The sequence below is a fragment of the Sciurus vulgaris genome, assembly GCF_902686455.1.
Source record: "Sciurus vulgaris genome assembly, chromosome: 9".
Classification (NCBI taxonomy): domain Eukaryota; kingdom Metazoa; phylum Chordata; class Mammalia; order Rodentia; family Sciuridae; genus Sciurus; species Sciurus vulgaris.
In genome coordinates, this window is record NC_136469.1 from 140451655 (window position 1) to 140469949 (window position 18295).

An 18295-nucleotide genomic window follows, 5' to 3' on the forward strand; every position below is an offset into this window, starting at 1 on the left:
GCCTGACAGCTCTTCAAGGCAAAGGGAAGTTAACAATGGACTTGCATAAAAGGTCTCTACAGCTGCACCTTTAACCTAAGTTGTCAGATACTGAAGAAAGGAACTAGAAATTGACAGGTTTATAACAGTTCTGTAAAGTTTCCCAAAGTTGTTGTAGCTTCCATTTTAATGGCCCATCAAATTACTATTTAACATATATACACACCTTTAGAAATAAAATTTACACTGCCATCTATCAAATTACTATTTAACATATATACACATCTTTAGAAATAAAATTTACACTGCCATCTAGCGTTTAACAAATCTTTTAACTGAGAGGTTAAACGTAAGGTTCTCTTGGTTCTATGCATCAGAATAATTATTTTAGTGTGTTTCAAAATAATATAAATGAAAATTTCCTATGTGAAAAGCAATTAATTAAGTAGACAAAAGTATCAGGACTTAGCTACAATTCCCCTGGGGGACTGGGGCTGTAGCTCCTTGATAGATCACTTGCCTGTCATACACTAGGCCCTGGCTGATTTCCAGTGCTATAAAAAATAAAAACAAATAAAATAAAAATAAAATCACCTGAGATATAGTATTTTCTCTGTTGGAGTATTTATATGAAGCATTTCCATTTTTGCATCTATTGATGAAGTTAAGAAAATGCAGAAGTGTTTTTTATATTTTCAAAGTTTGTGAGAGAAAAGTTTTTGAAGTATAAAATACATTTTGTTTCATACAGATGAAATCCTAAAAAAGATGCTCCTAATGAGGTCGTCTCCTATATCAAACCCAATTCTTCCCCTACTCCACAAGACACACCTGGAAATGAGTTCCATGTTGAGATGCTGTGCTGGGCCAGGAGGAACGCAGAGGAGGGGAGAGCTGGGCTAGGGCCCCTCGCTGCAAAGCTGCTGTCCATGTGGAGACTTGGACTCTACCCCACAAGCCATTTTGGAAGTTGTGGTCAAAAGGCTTTCTCTTTTAAAATCGACCTCGTCTTTCCAAATGGCATTTTAGGAGGCTCACACCATTTCTCTACCTGTTCAATAAACAGTCACTGAGTGGGGAACTGCCTTTCACACCTCTGTTTCATAAGAGGGCAGACACTGTCTCCAAAGGTCTGCCTGTGGGCTACCTTGAACGGAATTCCCTTCCTTCCACTGGTTACCAGGATAACTCCCACTCCTCCCTGTATCAGCTCATGTAGCGCTTCTTCAAGGACCCTTTCCCTGACAAGGATGAATTCCTCAAAGTCACCTCCCCTCTATTTTTGCAGTTCCTGTCCTGTCTACAATGCTGCCTGTATTTATGAATCATTTCACAACTCTGTAAAGCTAAAGGAGTGCCATGTTTGCCTGTGCTATTTTATACTCCATGCCTGGCATGGTGTGTGGCACAGGGTAGACAGTAAAGATCTGCAGAATGAATCAAATGATGAATCAATGAACTGATCAGATCTCGACATTGTCAAACACACAGATGAACAAGAATTCCTCACCCAAGAAACGTGGTAGAAGAGAACATGGAGAAATAATTCTTATATGAGGCACAAGTGAGAAGCAGCCTAAGCAGCCTAAGCTGCTTCTGCTATACAGAAAAAGAGCTGTGAGAATTCAGAGGCAGGGGAGACAGCTTTCAAATAGGAAGGAAGGCCTGGGAAGCTCTGGAAGAAGGTGGTGGTTACAAGTGAGCCTTTCAGGATGGAGAGGTGGATGTGTGAGATGCATGCAGTGGAGCAAAGGGCAACAGGCAGACAAGTGGTGTGAGCGAAGGCCTGCATGCAGAACCAAGTGCCTCTGAATGCAGCCACAGGAGGAGGGGATGGACACATGGGCGAGGTGATGAAGTGCTGCTTATCTAAGAAGGATAGATGTGTCTGCAGGCAAAGAGAAGGGATCCGAGGAGGGGAACTGTATGACCACATCGATGATGGCTGCAGCCGTGCCTTCGGGACAAACGGGGAGAGGGAGGGACAAGGAGCAGGAGTTTGGAAAAAATAGAAGAGGCCAGTAACAAAGACTGCACTAAAGCACTCCAGAGTGACTGGTGAAGGTGGGACTGCCCACGCATTCTTGTAGGTAAGACAGTGGCAATGTGGAACTGAGGGAGTCTGTGGCTATGACATGCTTAAAGGCACAGTGGTGGGAGAGGACAAGAAAGGTAAGAATGTAGTGGTGAAGGGTCTGGTGCCAGGCCACTGGGCCCTGCAGAGCCACTGCCAGCTATGTGAAATTCAGCAGGTTCCTTCATATCTGTGTTTCAGTTTCCTTCCTGTCAAACAGGCCCAATGACAATGTCGCCCTCACAGGGCTGATGTGTGGGCCAAATGAGATAAAATACTGTTAGTGCTTAGCATAGTATCTAATACACAGTAAGTATTCAGGAGGGACAGGAGAGGGGCTGAGTGTGTTGGTAGGTAGGTAGATAAATGATAATGACAGGGTTTTTTTTGTAATGCAAAGTAGAGACAGATAAGACAAAAGGGTCACAAACAGCTCTGGAGTTCTTTTCAGATAGATGGAAGGACAAAGACTAAAAAAGGAGTAGTCAGAGGAACCCCCAAATACAATGGGTCCTCCTCCATATTTGTATATGCATTTACATAGAATTCGACCAACTGTGCATTGAAAATATTCAGATAAAAATAAGTGCATCATAAGTGCAATAGTGAACATGCACTGACTTGCTTCTAGTCATTCCCTACACAATGCAGTAACACAACTATTTACATATCATTTACATTGTATTAGGCACCATCAGTAATCCAGAGACAACCTAAGATAAACAGGAGGATGTGGGCAAGTTATAAGCAAACTCTATGCCGTTCTACCTAAGGTCTAGGGCATCCATGGATTTTGGTTTCCGTGTGTGATCCAGGAAGCAATCCTTTGCTGATACAGATGAACAAGTTATTGCATAACAGCAGTCAAGGGAATAAGGGATTTTACCAAACTGATGGTGGTCAGCAGGGTCGAAGGCTGTAGCACAGCGGAGTGCTGAAAAGGGCGGTCGAGGTCTGCACCGTCATTATCATTAGAGTCACACGTTTAAAACACAAGATGCTATTTATCAATAGTGCTTAAAATGAAAAGACCGTCCAACTAAATGTCAGCAAAGCTACAGAGCAACTGCAGCCCTACACACTGCTAATAAGGGAGCAACACCACTTTGCAAACTGGTAATTTATCACAAAGCTAAGCACACACCTGCTGTGTGTGTGTGACCCAGCAGTTTCATTCCTAGGTAGTTATTCCAGGGAAATACGTACATATATCCACAAAAATCCTTGCAGAAGCTGCTCACACACAGCAGCTTATTCATAATAGCCTGAAACTAGAAACAATCCAATTTTCCCTGTTAGATAAATGGATAAACAAACTGTGGTAATTTCAAACAATAGAGTATTTCAAAAAATAACAGTAATGGAAAAAAACAAACTAGTGGTATTCCCAGCAGCACCTCGTGTGAAAGAAGGTCAATACAGTGAGAGTGTACTATGTGACTCCACTTATACTAAGTTTGAGAAAAAGTCACCAACTTTGGTGATTGAAAGCATAGATGAGCTGCGGGAGAAAGTCTCAGAAAGTGATGAATTCCAAGCTCTACCTTCAGGATGAGGCAGAGTGAATGGTGAGGAAGCAAAGGATCAGGTACCAGGGGTCAGTGACGTATAGCCAGTGAGCCAGATCCAACCCACAGGCTTGATTCTATACAGTCAGATAAGGAGGACTTTTTACATGTTTCTAAGTCTGTAAAAAACAATAAACAAAACAAAAAAAAAGAAAACCAAGATGAGTATGTGATAGCATATGCAGCCCCCTGACCCTAATGCACTTCCTGTCTGGCCCTTTACAGGATGGTTATTCCTTGAGGTAGACTTTCTCCCCATGTTTGGCACTAGAATGAAACAGGAAGTGACAGTGTATGTGGCTTAAGGAGGAAGCGAGGTCAAGTGCATGAGCTGAAGGAAGATGAAAAATGAGCCTGATCGTCAAAACTAGAGGGGAATTGGGAATGCAGCAAGGTTCCAGAAGCGGAAGGGATGAGATGAGGAACCCAAGTAGGACAGTTCCCTCAGAAGCAGAAGAGAAATGTGTATGTACAGCAGGTGAAAAGAATGGAAGGAGCGGGGAGTCAGGAGCAAGAAGTCCCACCACATTCTGGACTTCAGAGGAACAGGCTGGGAGGCATCTCAGGGGGACCATCCTGATCCTTGCTAAAGACCACCCACCTTCCCCAGCAACCCCAGGCCCCAGGACCTCACTCCACTTTATCTGCTCCACAGGACCCAGTGCTTGTTTTTGTCCGCCCCCTAGAATGCAGGTTGCAGAGAAGCGATATTTGTATTTTTTATTCCCTTAGGTGCCCAAAGAATCTAGAATAGTACCAGGTACTGAGCATGCATTCAACAAATTCTTCTTGCGTGAGTAATTTAACTTGCATCGACCAAGGTGGCAAGGCTGACCTGGAGAACATCAACACAACTGACATTGTGAGCCAGATAATTCCTCCTTTGTCCTCAGACATTGCCAAGTGTCCCTCCAAACCACCTGTGATTGAGAAACACTGGGCTCATAATGGACTTTATTTAGTTCCAGGGATTGAACCCAGGGGTGTTTAGCTACCGAGTCACATCCCCAGCCCTTTTTTAATTTTCAGACAGGGTCTTGCTAAGTTGCTTAGGGCCTCACTAAGTTGCAGAGGCTGGTTTTGAACTTGTGATCCTCCTGCCTCAGCCTCCCAAGCCACTGAGATTACAGGCATGCACCACTGCACCCAGCTCATCATGGACTTTAGTAGGACCAGGAGGGATTAATTCATTAATTCACTGACATACATTTAGTGAGTGCCAAGTATGGGTAAGGCACTATGGAAACGAGAATGGAAAGCTGACAAGGTCTCCAGTCTCATGAAACTTAAAAATTGTTCACACAGATAGATAGTAAACTGTATTATTATTGTTGAATAATCACAAATCATGATTTGTTGAGAAAAAAATAGGGTACAGAAACAAACAAAAACTGAGAGATGTATTGGATAAAAGGTGGTCTGAGACACCCTCCCAGAAGACACAGCACTAAAGTGGAGCACTAACATTTGAAAAAAGACCACTGTGGGAAGAGGAAGAACACCAGCTGCCTATGCCCACAGCAGGAACAGGCAGGGAGCCTTCCAGGAAGGCTGGCATGCTAGGCACTACAACAGGAGGTGGTGGCCTGAGGGGCAGGGTGTGAAAGGGATGAGAAGAGGCAAGGCCATGGTGTGGAAGCTGCTGCTGACATTGAGAAGCAGTGGGGTATTCAAGCTGGGTCTACTCAGAGGGTGACATAATCCAGGGGACGATTTCAAAAGGCAATGGCTGCTGAATAGAAAAGGGACCTAGTCACAGCAGGAATGTGACCATGAGTTACATTAGAGGCTAAATAAAAGTACTTCTCAGACCTAAGAAACGAAGGCCAAGACTTGTTGATGTCTTTAGCAAGTGTCAGAAGCCTGGGAGAAGGACAAGGACAAGAACAAGGAGGTCAGGAGGACGAGACTGGAAATGGCAAGAGAGGCCCAACCCAGTGAAATGAAGGTGCAGGATGGAAATATGCTCACGGGGGTACCACTCAAACAGCAAAGTCAGTGTCATAGGCTAGGACAGCAAGATATAGGCAAAGAGAGCCAAGGAGCCTTAAAAACCTTGTCTCTCCACAGGTTCTGGTGATAGAAATACACATGCCCCAGTTTCATGCACTGCTCTGGTAAGAAATCAGAGTGTCATTTGCTAGGAGATAATGGCACCCACGGAGACACAAACAGACCAGAAGATACTGCTGTTGTGACATCATGACCATGGGGACGTGCAGCACCCTGGCTGTGAGTTTTCTTCTGTTCTGCAGATGCTCTTCCACTGCTATACTGATCTTCCTCATTACAGCTGAGTCGTCAAGTAAAAATGAGGACAAAAAGCTCAAAAGGAACTCGGGGGTTAGACGGGAACACAGCCATTCAAGCCCTAGCCCCCCCACCACCAAAAGAAAGCACTTACCTGTAAGCATTAATGTAATCTTTCCTGTGTTCCAGAAGAAAATCTCTCAGTTTGCCAATGTGAGAAATCTAAAATTAAAAAGAAAGAAAGAGAGCAGTTCTTATACATAGATTACACTAATGCCATGAAAATCAAATTAACAGAGACTGAATGCAGGCTGCAGAGAATGTGAAACTGTGAACTGAGCAATTTGGGATTTAGTCATGCAGCCACTGACCTGCTAACACTCGGCAGCCCGGCTCCTCTCTTGTGAAAGGTTCCTTCTACCTCTCACCGCTGTGTTCTACATGAGAACAGTGATCTCTATAAGGAATACAGAGACTAGCTGAGATAACGCCTGTCTAGCAACCAGAAGCAGCACCATCTGTGTGTCTTCTACCTACAATTTGACCCGCAGGCTTTCCTTCTCCCATGTGTTGCAGGAGACTGATTCTAGGGGTGAAGCTAAAGGTGTATAAGTAGGGCCCATGGTGCTGCAGAGTAAGAGAAAAGATCCAGGGGCATGGTTTATTTCTGAGCAGCAAATCTCTGCTTTCCCTCTGACTCGGCTAAGGAGGAGCAACAAGACACCAAGCACAGGTGCAGAGCTGTGTCGTGCTGGACGACTTCTAAAACAGAAACCCACTCTCACCATGTTCCACACTGTGTGTGGAGCTCAGGATTCAAAATTTCAAAAATTAAGAAAGAGAGGCAGGGAGAAACTGGGATCAGAGCTGCCAAGGACAGAAGTGTTTCCAGAAGGAGAGGGTGATAAACTGGAGGCCTGCTCTGTCCTCTGGCCACTGCTCGCTCCAGTCCCTACTCACATCCTCTGTACTCCTGCCAAACACGCATGCTCCAGCCTTGAAAGGCCTACTGAATTTTCTTTTCTTCCACATATAGAGTTTTGCTATCAAGGCCAACTCAAGCTAATTTTCACTTTGCTCTCAGCTTAAAAGGATTTCTGCAAACCACCCACTTGGCACACTCAATTATATGCATCTATGTACTTTGACTTCACTTTTATACACATTTCTCTTGGGACATTATGAATTCTGCAAGGAGAGGCTGTACAGTGTTCCCTGCAATTCTAGGCACAAGAACAGAAGGTGATCAATAAACATTTATGGAATGAGAATATGTCAAAATATAAAATTGCATTTGTCACACAAAAAAACCATTCTTGGTTTGTCTGGAGACAGGTCGAACTTGCAGGGGTTCAGTTAAATTTCCCACACGGTCTAGACTATTATAAATGCAGTTCAGACAGGTACCCTAAGAACACGGCCCAAAGAAAGAAAATAAGCATGGCTAAAATATTTTGTGCTATTTTGTGCTATTTAACAGATAAACATCATCCCCAGGCTCTGTCTCTTCCCAAGAGCCCTGCTGGTTATCCTGGTCTCATGAGCCAGTGTGGGAAGGCCAGCCTTACAGAAGCTGACTGACTGGTCCAGCTCATATACTTAGCGAGGAGTAGAGCTCGAATTCAAGCTCAGGACGTCCCAGCTGCCTTCTTCACAGTCTTGCTCCTATTTTCCATTTAAGCTACATCATGGAATCTGACTTTATAAGTTTGGGGAGAAAGTTAAGAGACATGCAAGCAATGTCTTACTGCACTACATACAAGATTTCATCAGGTGACTCTTCCATCTTAAAACCGTCAGTGATTTCTACCCCCTTACCTACAACCCCTGCTACCGGGGGTCAAAAACTCTTAGGGCCCCTGGCAGGGGACAGGTAAACCAAATAAAGGAGCGAGCAAGGGAGGCAGGTAGGTAGGATACATGGGGTGAGGTCTGCTTTCCAAATACATAGCAGCCAAAGAAGCAACTCTGCTGGCTGATTTGCTAAAGGGCCACCAAGGAAAAAACTCAAGGCTTAACTAAAGGCAGCAAGTCCATACAACCCCTCCGCCCCCAGCATTTAAGGCTCTTCACAGTTGTGTCCCAAAGTCCCCAGTGGTCTTGGCCCTGCCAGGCTCCCTGCCACACTCCAGGGTCCAAGTTCTAGGGCTCCTGACTCTCGCACATGGAGTGGTTCTCCACCCTGGGACAACTCATGCACCACTCTCTCCAGGGCAAACTCCTCCCCTTCAAGATTCTTGTCTCCTCTCCACACCCATGCCAATCCCAGCTACAGCTGATCCTACTCCATGATAAAACACAGCCAAGCATCTGTCTCTGCACCTAGAAGCTCCTGGAGGGAAAACGGTCCTCTCTCTCTCTCTCCCTAGACCTCATCAGGCATAGTTCCTGGTACAAAGCAGAGCCTCGAAAGCATTTACTGAACGTTAAATAAACAGTGGATACTGAATAATCTCAGGGGGATTATACCTATTATGAAAGACAGAATCATGTTTTTTTGGCCCCCCTCCTGAAAGAAGTCCAGCTCCTAATTCCTGGAAACTGAATACGTTACATGGCAAAAAGAATTAAGTAGCAGATGAATTGAGGTTGTTGGTCAACTGACCTTAAAATAAGATTATCCTGGATTATCCAGGTAGCAAGGTAATCACAAGGGTCCTTAAATGTGGACCATAAATGTGGAAGGAGGAGGCAGAAGAGATCACAGTAACATGACTCTAGACGCGGGGAGGGCTAGAGGACAGACCCTCCCCAGAGCCCCTAAGAAGAGAACAGACCTGGTAAAATCCAGATTTTAGCCCACGGAGTCACGTTTTGGACATCTGAACTACAGAAGTACAAGACAGTGACTCTGCATTGTCTTAAGCCACAAGTTTATGATGATTTGTTACAGTGGCAATAAGAAACAAATACATCTACTTAGAGCCTTAATCACCATAACAATTTTTTTATGAGTCATAAAGCTTTCCATAAAATGTTTAAAAAGGTCCAAAGAAATCTACTACATGGCTGGGTTGGCCCTCCTTTGCCCCTGCTCCCCATTTTTAGCTGGCTTTGGTCTGAAAACTAGCAGAACAAACGTGAAGGGGATGACTGCCAGGAACAGGAAGTCCCTCGGCATCTGACAAAACAAGTGGTTTCAGTTCAAGTCTAACAAATGTGATCCCAGCTCCAGGTGCTCTGTAATGGCAGATTTTTATAAAGTGAGTTTATTAAAATAGAGTGAAGGCTGTCTAGTATTACATGGTATTCTTGGTAAGTTAAGAGGTGTTAAGTAATTACTGACTTAATAATTACATCAGTACAATAACTCCAACTTAAAATAAGTATGCTGTATAAGATAATGTTTTAACATCAAGAATGAAAAGAACCATAGGAGCATTAAGATTTCTTTAGACATTTGAGAGCTCTGAATTTCTATTGAATTCCTAAACACAAGCACCAAAAAATCATAACAAATCAATAACAAAGAAATAAGCATCATAGATAAAGCACTTACCCCCCAAATTTATAAAGAACTTACAAAACTTTACACCAAAAATACAAAGAACCCAATCAATAAATGGGCCAAGGAACTGGACAGACACTATACAGAAGAAGACATACAGGCAATTAATAAATATATGAAAAAGTGTACAACATCTCTAGTAATTAGAGAAGTGCAAATTAAAACAACTCAGATTTCATCAACTCCAATTAGAATTGCTATCATCAAGAACACAAACAATAATAGATGTTCGTGTGGATGAGGGGGAAAAGGCACACTTTTACATTGCTGGTGGAGTTGCAAATTGATGCAGCCACTGTGGAAAGTAATGTGGAGAAACCTCAGAAAACTTGGAATGGACCCACCTTTTGACCCAGTTATCCCACTCCTCCGTTTGTATCCAAAGGAATTAAAATCAGCATACTACAGTGAGGCAGCCACATCAATGTTTACAGCAGTTCATTTCACAATATGGAACCAAACTAGATGTCCTTCAACAGATGAATGGATAAAGAAACTGTGGTATATATACACAATGGAATATTATTCAGCCATAAAGAAGAATAATATTATGGCCTTTGCAAATAAATGGATGGAACTGGAGAATATCATGCTAAGTGAAATAAGTCAATCCCAAAAAAACCAAAGACAGAATGTTTTCCCTGATAAGTAGAGAATGATATATAATGGGGGTGGAGGTGTGAGGAGTGAGAGAAGAATGGAGGAACTTTGGATTGTGTAGAAGGAAATGAGGGGGGGTATGAAAGATGGTAGAATGAGACAGACATCATTGCCCTATGTACATGTATGATTACACGAATGGTATGAGTCTACATCATGTACAAACATGGAGACGAAATGAGGTACCCCATTAGTGTATGGCAAATTAAGGTGCAGTCTGTAAAAAATTTAAAAAAGGAAAAAAAAAAAGAAATAAGCATCACATAATAGAGTTGTCTTTGCAAAACATGATTTGACAGTTTAATTGCACACCACCATCACCTTTACAGAGATCCTTGGCCAAGTTCTGATCTATGTACTGTTAGGCTTAGTCGTATATTTTAGAATGAACTGCTGAAGACACCATATTCTATTTTACACAATTCAGACAAACCCCTTACAATTTTCTAATTTTCAGAGAGGCAGAACACTTGTATGCTTTGATTTTTAATGATTCCATGTATAATGCTAATTTCAAGCCACTTATGATAAAGTAGAAATATGCATACACTTAAAGAGATTGCCTCTTTTAAAAGGAGAAAAATCATTCCAGTGGGATGTTTGGGGAGCGGATCAGAGAAAAAGGAAAGTACATTTGCCTTTTAAAACTAGTGTGCTGACAATTATGATACCAGAGATGAGAAAAAGGAAGGGACCGTGGTGAAGCTCGGTGGGACCAGGCAGCTGACAAGATGCCAGGGCTACCAACAGGGATGCTCACGGGCAGAGGACACCCCACTGCGCTGCGGCACACCTGTGACTGCTCTCCCCCTGCCTGGAGAGCCAAGCCCACTCCTTCGAGAGAAGCTTGCTCATCCTTGCAGTTTCACTCAAGTGCCACCTCCTCCTGATGGTTTCCTGAACACCTACTCAGTATTTGACAGACACCTGTTTGCACTGTCCAGGTGACATGAGAAGTATTTATCTGTGACCCTACCAGACTTTAGTCAGCTCCGTGAGGTCAGAATCCCTGACCTATGCATTCTTGTATCCCCAGCAGTGCCTAAGTGTTTAAAAAAAATAATAATAATAAATTTTAAAAAATAAAAGGGAAAAGAAAGGAAAGAAACCCAACAGAAAAGCCTCAAGATCTGATAAACCCTGATGCACTGTTGGGATCAAAAAGATCTGAAAGACACTACACATTCTGCATCCAGATACCTGAGTGAACAAGCAAATAAAGAGGGACAAGACACCTACTTGTGCAAATAAGTAGGTCTCCCCAGGTTTCAAGGGGTGTTCAGAAGGGCAGCTAGACCATGCAGAGTCTACTGCGGCCGTGGTCTGATGTGCTTCACAAAATGATCATGTGCCCCCATGAAGTGTGCCATTTTCCACCCGACTGACAGTCTCCTATGGAAAAGAGTTTTTATCACACCTATGGTTTGACTGCACTGCCAATTGATATTAACTATGCCACCACCAGACATAGGTGGTGACATAGTTAACAGTATGGGAATGGATAAGAATAGAGAATCCTGTATTTCTAGCACAAACTGCAGTTAAAGATAAAAATTCAACTGTAGCTAAAAGAGAAACATAAAAAGGAAAAGGAATGAACTATTTATTGTCTATCTCCTGTGCCAGTCACTGTTGAGTGGGTTGTTTCCTTTAGTCCCAGCAGACCTGTGGAAACAGATAATTTTCTTAATGGAAAAGAACCAGAGCCCTGAGAGGTGAGAGGATGTCAGGGCTGGAACTGGCCCACCTGTGCTGAGCTAGCGTGGGCTCTGTCAGTGCCGGCACCAACGATATGCTGGTGTTTTCTAGTTTCCTTTGGTACTAAAGTCATTTTAATGCCTGCTGTGTGTTATTGTCATTTCACTGGTCAAAGAATTTTCCACTTAATATTTAATAAGACTAAGAAATTATGAATTTTCATTTAGGTGTGAAAAGGTATTATGATTATGTTTTTACTTATCTTTTTGGCTTTAAATTCCTTCTCTTTTTGAGATAAATACTGAACAATTTACAAATGAAATCAGACTTGCTTCAACATAAGACGGATGCAACAGATGAAACAGGACCAGCTGTTTCAGTGATTTCAGTGAAGTCACTGAAGATGAGCACATGCAAACATGGAGGTTCTTTATACTAGTCTAAATTTTCCATAACAAAACACTGGTTTTCAAAATCATTCATGTAGAACCTTCTTCTTTTAGCATTTTTAGTCATTTTGAGGCATAGATTTTCTGCTATCAAACTAGTAACAATCCATATTTAAACCAACAACTAAATCCCAACAACTTGTAGTTACTTTATTTCTACATACTTGCAATCTTCGCTTACATTCTACAAAACAGGATCAATGTGACTTTAAAAACTCAATGACAACAAAACCTTTGGTTAGTTTACTCTGAGGCTGACAGAATTTCCAGAGCTCTGCACGTGTTAGATCATGTACTTCCTCCAGCAACCCCAGGGAGGTTAGTAATGTTATCATATCTGCTACACATGTGAGCAAACTGAGTCTGAGACACAAGTCCCTTGCTCAGGTACACTGGGCTGAAGTCTGGATTGAAGTCAGGCAGTCTTAAGTACCAGGCTTGAGTTCTCCAGTGCTATATTTGTAAGGAGCATGACTGGAACCTGGGGAAAGCAGAGCAATCTCAGGCTGCTTTCTTCCCCCAGCATCTACAGCCAGCCAGACCTTACACACTTGATCTACCCACGTTCCAGCCACAAGTATGCCAGGCAATGCATAAATTGCTCCACACACACACGATCACTTTCACCCCTCGTAACAATCTCATGGCTTAGACATGACCCACCATACTGCTTAGAAAATGAGGCCTACACAAGGTCACAAGGGCAGTAAGTGGGCAGAACTGGGACTGCAGGTCTAGATGGCCTAAGGGCAATGTCACTTATTCTATACTATGACATCAAAAGACTAATAAACTACTAATATATTACTTAACTAATTTTGAGGGGATTTTCATAGAAATATAAGCTGGGTTTCACGTGGAAGTATTTGTGCATTTTTTTTTTTTTTTTTAATTCTTCTTTTCTTGCCTTGCACAAGAGTCTGGGTTCAATCCATAGCAAAGGGAAAAAAACATGTTTTTAAATTACGATGGCTATAGAAAGATCTGCAATAAAGGTACGCCTTCACTCACCAAAACCATCTCCCAAATTGGCTACTGCTCCCTGTGTTTGCAACACAGACTCAGAATTGGCAAGGCCACAAGAATGCTGAGAAAGTCCACAAGATAATAGGATGGCCAGAAAAACTGGCAGGACAACTGTTGAAGCCAGAACAGGGAACAGGCAGTTAATGTAGAAATAGGGGATGGGGTCACATCAAGGAAATGGAGGCCAGGAGAGCCATCTGCCTCTGGAATTTGGAGACTGCCCCTGGGAGAATGGAATGTCAAGGATCTCCAGAGCCCATTGATTACCAAATTTACCTGCCCTTATCAAGGACTGCAGGGAAGGAGCTGCTACTGAATGCCCCGTGGGCCCTTGCCTGGCTGAATCACTTTGGTCCTCCCCTGCCCCATCTGCTTCTCACTTTGTACATCTCACCTGAAAAACCGGGCCTAGTCAAATAGAAAGGAAGGAGAGATAAGGGGGAGAGAACTGGAGAACAAAAGAGACCTCGGCCTATAAAAGATGTAGGTGCGCTCACTTCTTGGGATTCTAGAACATCAGCCATGGCCCCCTGCTCCCTCCCGGGAGAAGTCTGTGTTATTACTACTTTTAAATAAAACCTGCTTAATATGCTTGCCTTGGCGTGCTTCTCTAGTGTTCAAACTTCAACATTAGAGGAAGCAGAACTCGTCACCGGTAAACAGTAGTATTGCTGTGACCAGTTCACGTTGAATATCAATCATCAAGTTGCCTCCAAAGATGATTCTGACACGTAAGGAAAGCAAGGTACAGAACTGGCTTTCCCCCTAAAGTTGACCCAGATCTGACCTTTAGCCTGGGATTGCGTAAAGGGCAGAGAAGAAACACCAGGTAAAAGACTAGGTGGATCTTGGGACACTCAGGGCCAGAAGAGAAATGAGTAAGAAATACAGGGGAATGTGATCCCTGCTTGGCCACGCATGGAGGAAAGAGTCCTGATGCCCGTGCGGAGGGATCTGGGCTAGCCTTCTTCCTGGCCTATCTCCCAAACTTTCCTCACTCTCTTCCCGAGAAAGGGGCCAGAGGAGTGACTGCTGGGCCACCTGGAGAAGAGGATGAGCTGCTGCCCTCCCTTCCCCTCCTCGGATCAGCCCACAGCAGAGAGAGTGTACTCCAGCGTGCAGTCCCCCCAGGCTTGGCCAAAAATCTACAGCCAGGTTCTCCACTTGGCTTTTCCTCCTCACTCCTGTATTTTTCTTTCAGGTAGTTCCAACACCAGGCTGGGAAGAAAGGGCCATATTTTATAAGCTCCCCTAAATTTTGACAATTAAAATTTTGAGCAAATTGCTTAGTCTCCTTGAGCTTCACTACAAAAGGAAGGGATCAAAATTAGTTTAAAAAAGCAGTAGTAACAATAGCTAAATTGTGGAACCAACCTAGAAGTCCTTCAGTAGATGAATGAATAAAGAAACTGTGATGTATATACAAAATGGAATATTATTCAGCCTTAAAGAAGAATAAAATTACAGCATTTGCAGGGAATTATATTATTTGCCCATTCTAATGCCCCAAACCCTTACAGTTATGTATAGATATGACAATGGCTTTGGTATTTCAAAATTATGTTATCACTTTTAGTTGTTTGTATGCATCTTCACAAACTGATTTGCCTATATAATCCAATCACACAGGATTGTTGTATGCTTCAACAAAAGTAACTATAATTGTTATATTAGGTGAATAAATTGTGCTACAATGAAATTGAAAATTTTGAATCACAGGATGTAATTGCCATAAAATTCATATAGATAAATATAATGTTAAGAGAGATGGGGACATAAAAACTGCTTGTGTCCTTAAGTCAACTTTGCACAGATTTATCAAGTATTCAAATAATTAAGTGACATAAATATATTACTATCCAAATATTTCCTTTGCTATGTTCTTGCATGTGGATAGAGCAACTATGACTAAATGTGTAAGAATTTTTTCTTGAATGGTTTGGACTTACATTCTATATAATACTCTTAATAGGTTAAAAGAGAGTTAACCATGGTTTACAATGGTATTGTATTTGCTTTATGAATTTCAATTTGCTTCATAAAATATGTCATGCAAATAATATAAGGCGATAAAGTGTAAATGAGCCAAAAACAAAACAAAACAAAACAAAACAACATAATACTAGCCCAGAAGTTCATGTCGATTCCCTGAGCACTTCCTATGCAGCAGGCATCAATCTAAATATTAGGCATCTACTGCTCCTTTACTTCTCCAAACAACCACAGAAGGTAGGTCCCATGATCACTCCATTTTAGATGAGAATACGCTGAGGTAACTAATGTAACTAATGGTTCAAAATGAGTGGAGGACTGCCTGACTCCCACAGCATCCATGTTCCTTCAACCTCCACAGGTCTTCCCATGGAGGTGACCCTGCCGTTCAGCCCTAGCACGGTCACATCTTTAAGGACTGGTTTTACCAGAAGTGTAGACAGGAGGTATTGGGATCAACTGGTTCAGGTGAAAGGCAGGACAGAGCTGATGCCACACTAAGCAAGTTAAATACTATTCTAAAACTACAGGTTTTCATCCCCTTCTTTCTCTAGAGATAAATTAGGTTTACTTTTAACTGATAACATTTAAAAAAGGCTAATTCCCCAAAGCATCAAGACACTGAAATTCTCCACGAATTGATTATAAAATATAAGCAAATTGATTATAAAACAGCAGCAATTTGAGTTCTTCATTAAATACATTTAGCAAAAAAAAAAAAAAAAAAAAAAAAGACTCTCATATTTTGTCCTCACACAGAGAAAGGTTCTACTAGGCGAGTCCAAATAGAAGCAAACACCCTAAAGCGTATATGTGGGACATTTGGTCATGTGGGTGCATCTGCTGTTGACAAGAACTCAACACCAGGTACTACTGATATGGGCAGTTTCCCATAAACACACTGTTGGGTGAGGTCGAACCCAGATAGAAAGGAAACTGTCTACAGCTCTTTCCAAAGCATGGACTATATGATCCACTTGTGTACAATACATGACGTGCCTACTTAAAACTGAACACATACTTCTCAGAGCCCCCAGGATCTACTTCCTACTGCCTTCTCCAGATGCAAAGCCCTTGCCACTGCTAGCCCTAGGTTTCTGACTTGCTCCTGCTCATAATACTCTGCTTAAGGGTCACACTCCAAAAAGTTCCCGCCATTTCTAAGCCAAGTTAAGGACTCTCCTGCAAAAGTGTCTATTCCAGAGATGTCACACTCTTATCTGAATTGTTTTCATGTCTGCCAATGCTGCTCAAGCATGTGCCTAGCCCAAAGTGGTTCCTAAATTTTTGTGTTTTTTGAGACAGGGTCTCACTAAGTTGTCCCAGGCTGGCCTCAAACTGGGGATCCTCAGCCTCAGCCTCCCTAGTAGCTGGGACTGCATGTGCTACCACACCTGGTTCCTCAATAATTATTTAATGCTCCAGATGGATTTGATTTTCTAATCCCTTCAAGAATGAGTAAAATGGTAGACAGACTACAAGCTGGACCAATCAGCTGCACACCTTCCTCGATCCACTAGGTGGCAACACAAGAATTCAAGCAGCAGAGATGGATAACAGAAACTTGCTCAGAAATTCCACCACTTCCCCCCAAGGTTTTAACATTTCTCTGGCCCTTTCTTTTTGATCTAAAATCAAGGATTAATCAAGGTTAACTGTTCTGCACATGCTGAAGTTGAAGTGACCTAGTTTTACACATCCTTGTGCACTCTGGATGGGCCAGGAAGATTTAAAGCCTTGCACTCTATGCAGAGTCCACACAATGGGAGCTCCAGAGCAAGGCTGCCATCTGCCATTGCAGGCAGCAGGCCCAGCTGTGTTTATGTGTGTCACCCACACAACAGCCTGGCTAGCTGCTACTTCAGGGGTACTTTGTAAATTACCCAAAGCAAGATAAAGTGTAAAACAAAAGCCCTGTACAAAACAGTGGGATTCTTCTCAAAGAATGGCTGCATTTTAACTGTAGGGTGAGTTCAAAGCAGTTGACAAGTGTCCTTTGCTGATCACAGCAGTGGTCTGACTTGCACCCTCCTCCCCTTCCAGAGACGATAGGAATTCTGTTCTGCTGGCACTCACAACACTTCCAACAAAGACCTGATTGATCATGAAACACTAAGTATGATTTGCATAATTTGCCTCTGCAAGAAGCAAGCATTGTTCAAGATTAAAGAGACTCCAGTAGGTCCCTCTGGCATATTGTAAAAAGTTCCCTGTAACACAAAATCATTATTTTTTTCATTCAATCAGTGGACACAGCTTGCTGCTCAGTTTAGTATGCAGCCAAAGGCACAGCCAGAACAACCACTGCTGTACAAACGTTTGCCAACTACTGATAAGCTGATTTTTCACAAGGATCGTGTTCCTGAGTTTAATTTGGAGTCCACTAACTACATTCCAAATCCACTCCCTTCAGTCTTAATTGAAAAATGCATCAATACCAATTACTACAAGTCTGAATTCAAAGTTCAGAACTAACGTGCCTCTGGACCTGCTGAAGTCACCCTGGGAGGATGAGTCCTGTCCCTGAGACCATCACCCACAGAGAACCTGGCACAGTCACAGACATCCCACCGTGCTCCGGGCAGCAGTGCGTTAGGAACTCATATGTGAACCATTCCTCTCTTATTCTTCCTTTCTTTCAACATTTGTTTAGCAAGCAAGTTCTATGGGTTGGGCCCTCAGTGGACGTGGAGCCAGGAGGGGCGGCAGTGGCAGGGCCTCTGGCCAGTTTGCGTTCAGGGCCCCCCGGCACAGCTCTTCCACCCTCCTGAGGCACCAGCCCCCCTTGCCTTCCAGAATTCCGCCCTTCGCAGCTCCTCTCTTCAGCCTCTCCTTCCTGCATGGGTTTCTCTCCGGGGCTAACCTCTGAACTTTCTTTTGCAGGGTTCAGCCCTTGGCTCTCCCATTTCCGCTTCCTTGCTGCTCCCCTCTTTCCAATCCGGTGTTGTTTGCCATGTCCATAAACATCCACCCAGCCCCCATCTCTCGTCCATGCTCCAGCTGGGGCTGCTGGACATACCACTGTGGATCTCCCTGGTGCTTCCAAAACAGTGTGTCCCAGTGGGATACTAACACTACTGCTCACACTCCA

The 18295-nt window shown here is 43.0% G+C and overlaps 1 protein-coding gene across 2 annotated transcripts in view; it reads right to left on the bottom strand.

Moving 5' to 3' along the window:
- The window catches only part of STX18 (syntaxin 18), a 113227-nt gene that overhangs the window by 41333 nt on the left and 53599 nt on the right, over positions 1 to 18295 (bottom strand). For both annotated transcript variants that reach the window (XM_079153886.1, XM_079153885.1), the window contains exon 2: positions 6026 to 6093. In XM_079153886.1, coding sequence (XP_079010012.1) covers positions 6026 to 6093 — 68 coding nt within the window. The remainder of the gene's footprint in view (positions 1 to 6025; positions 6094 to 18295) is intronic.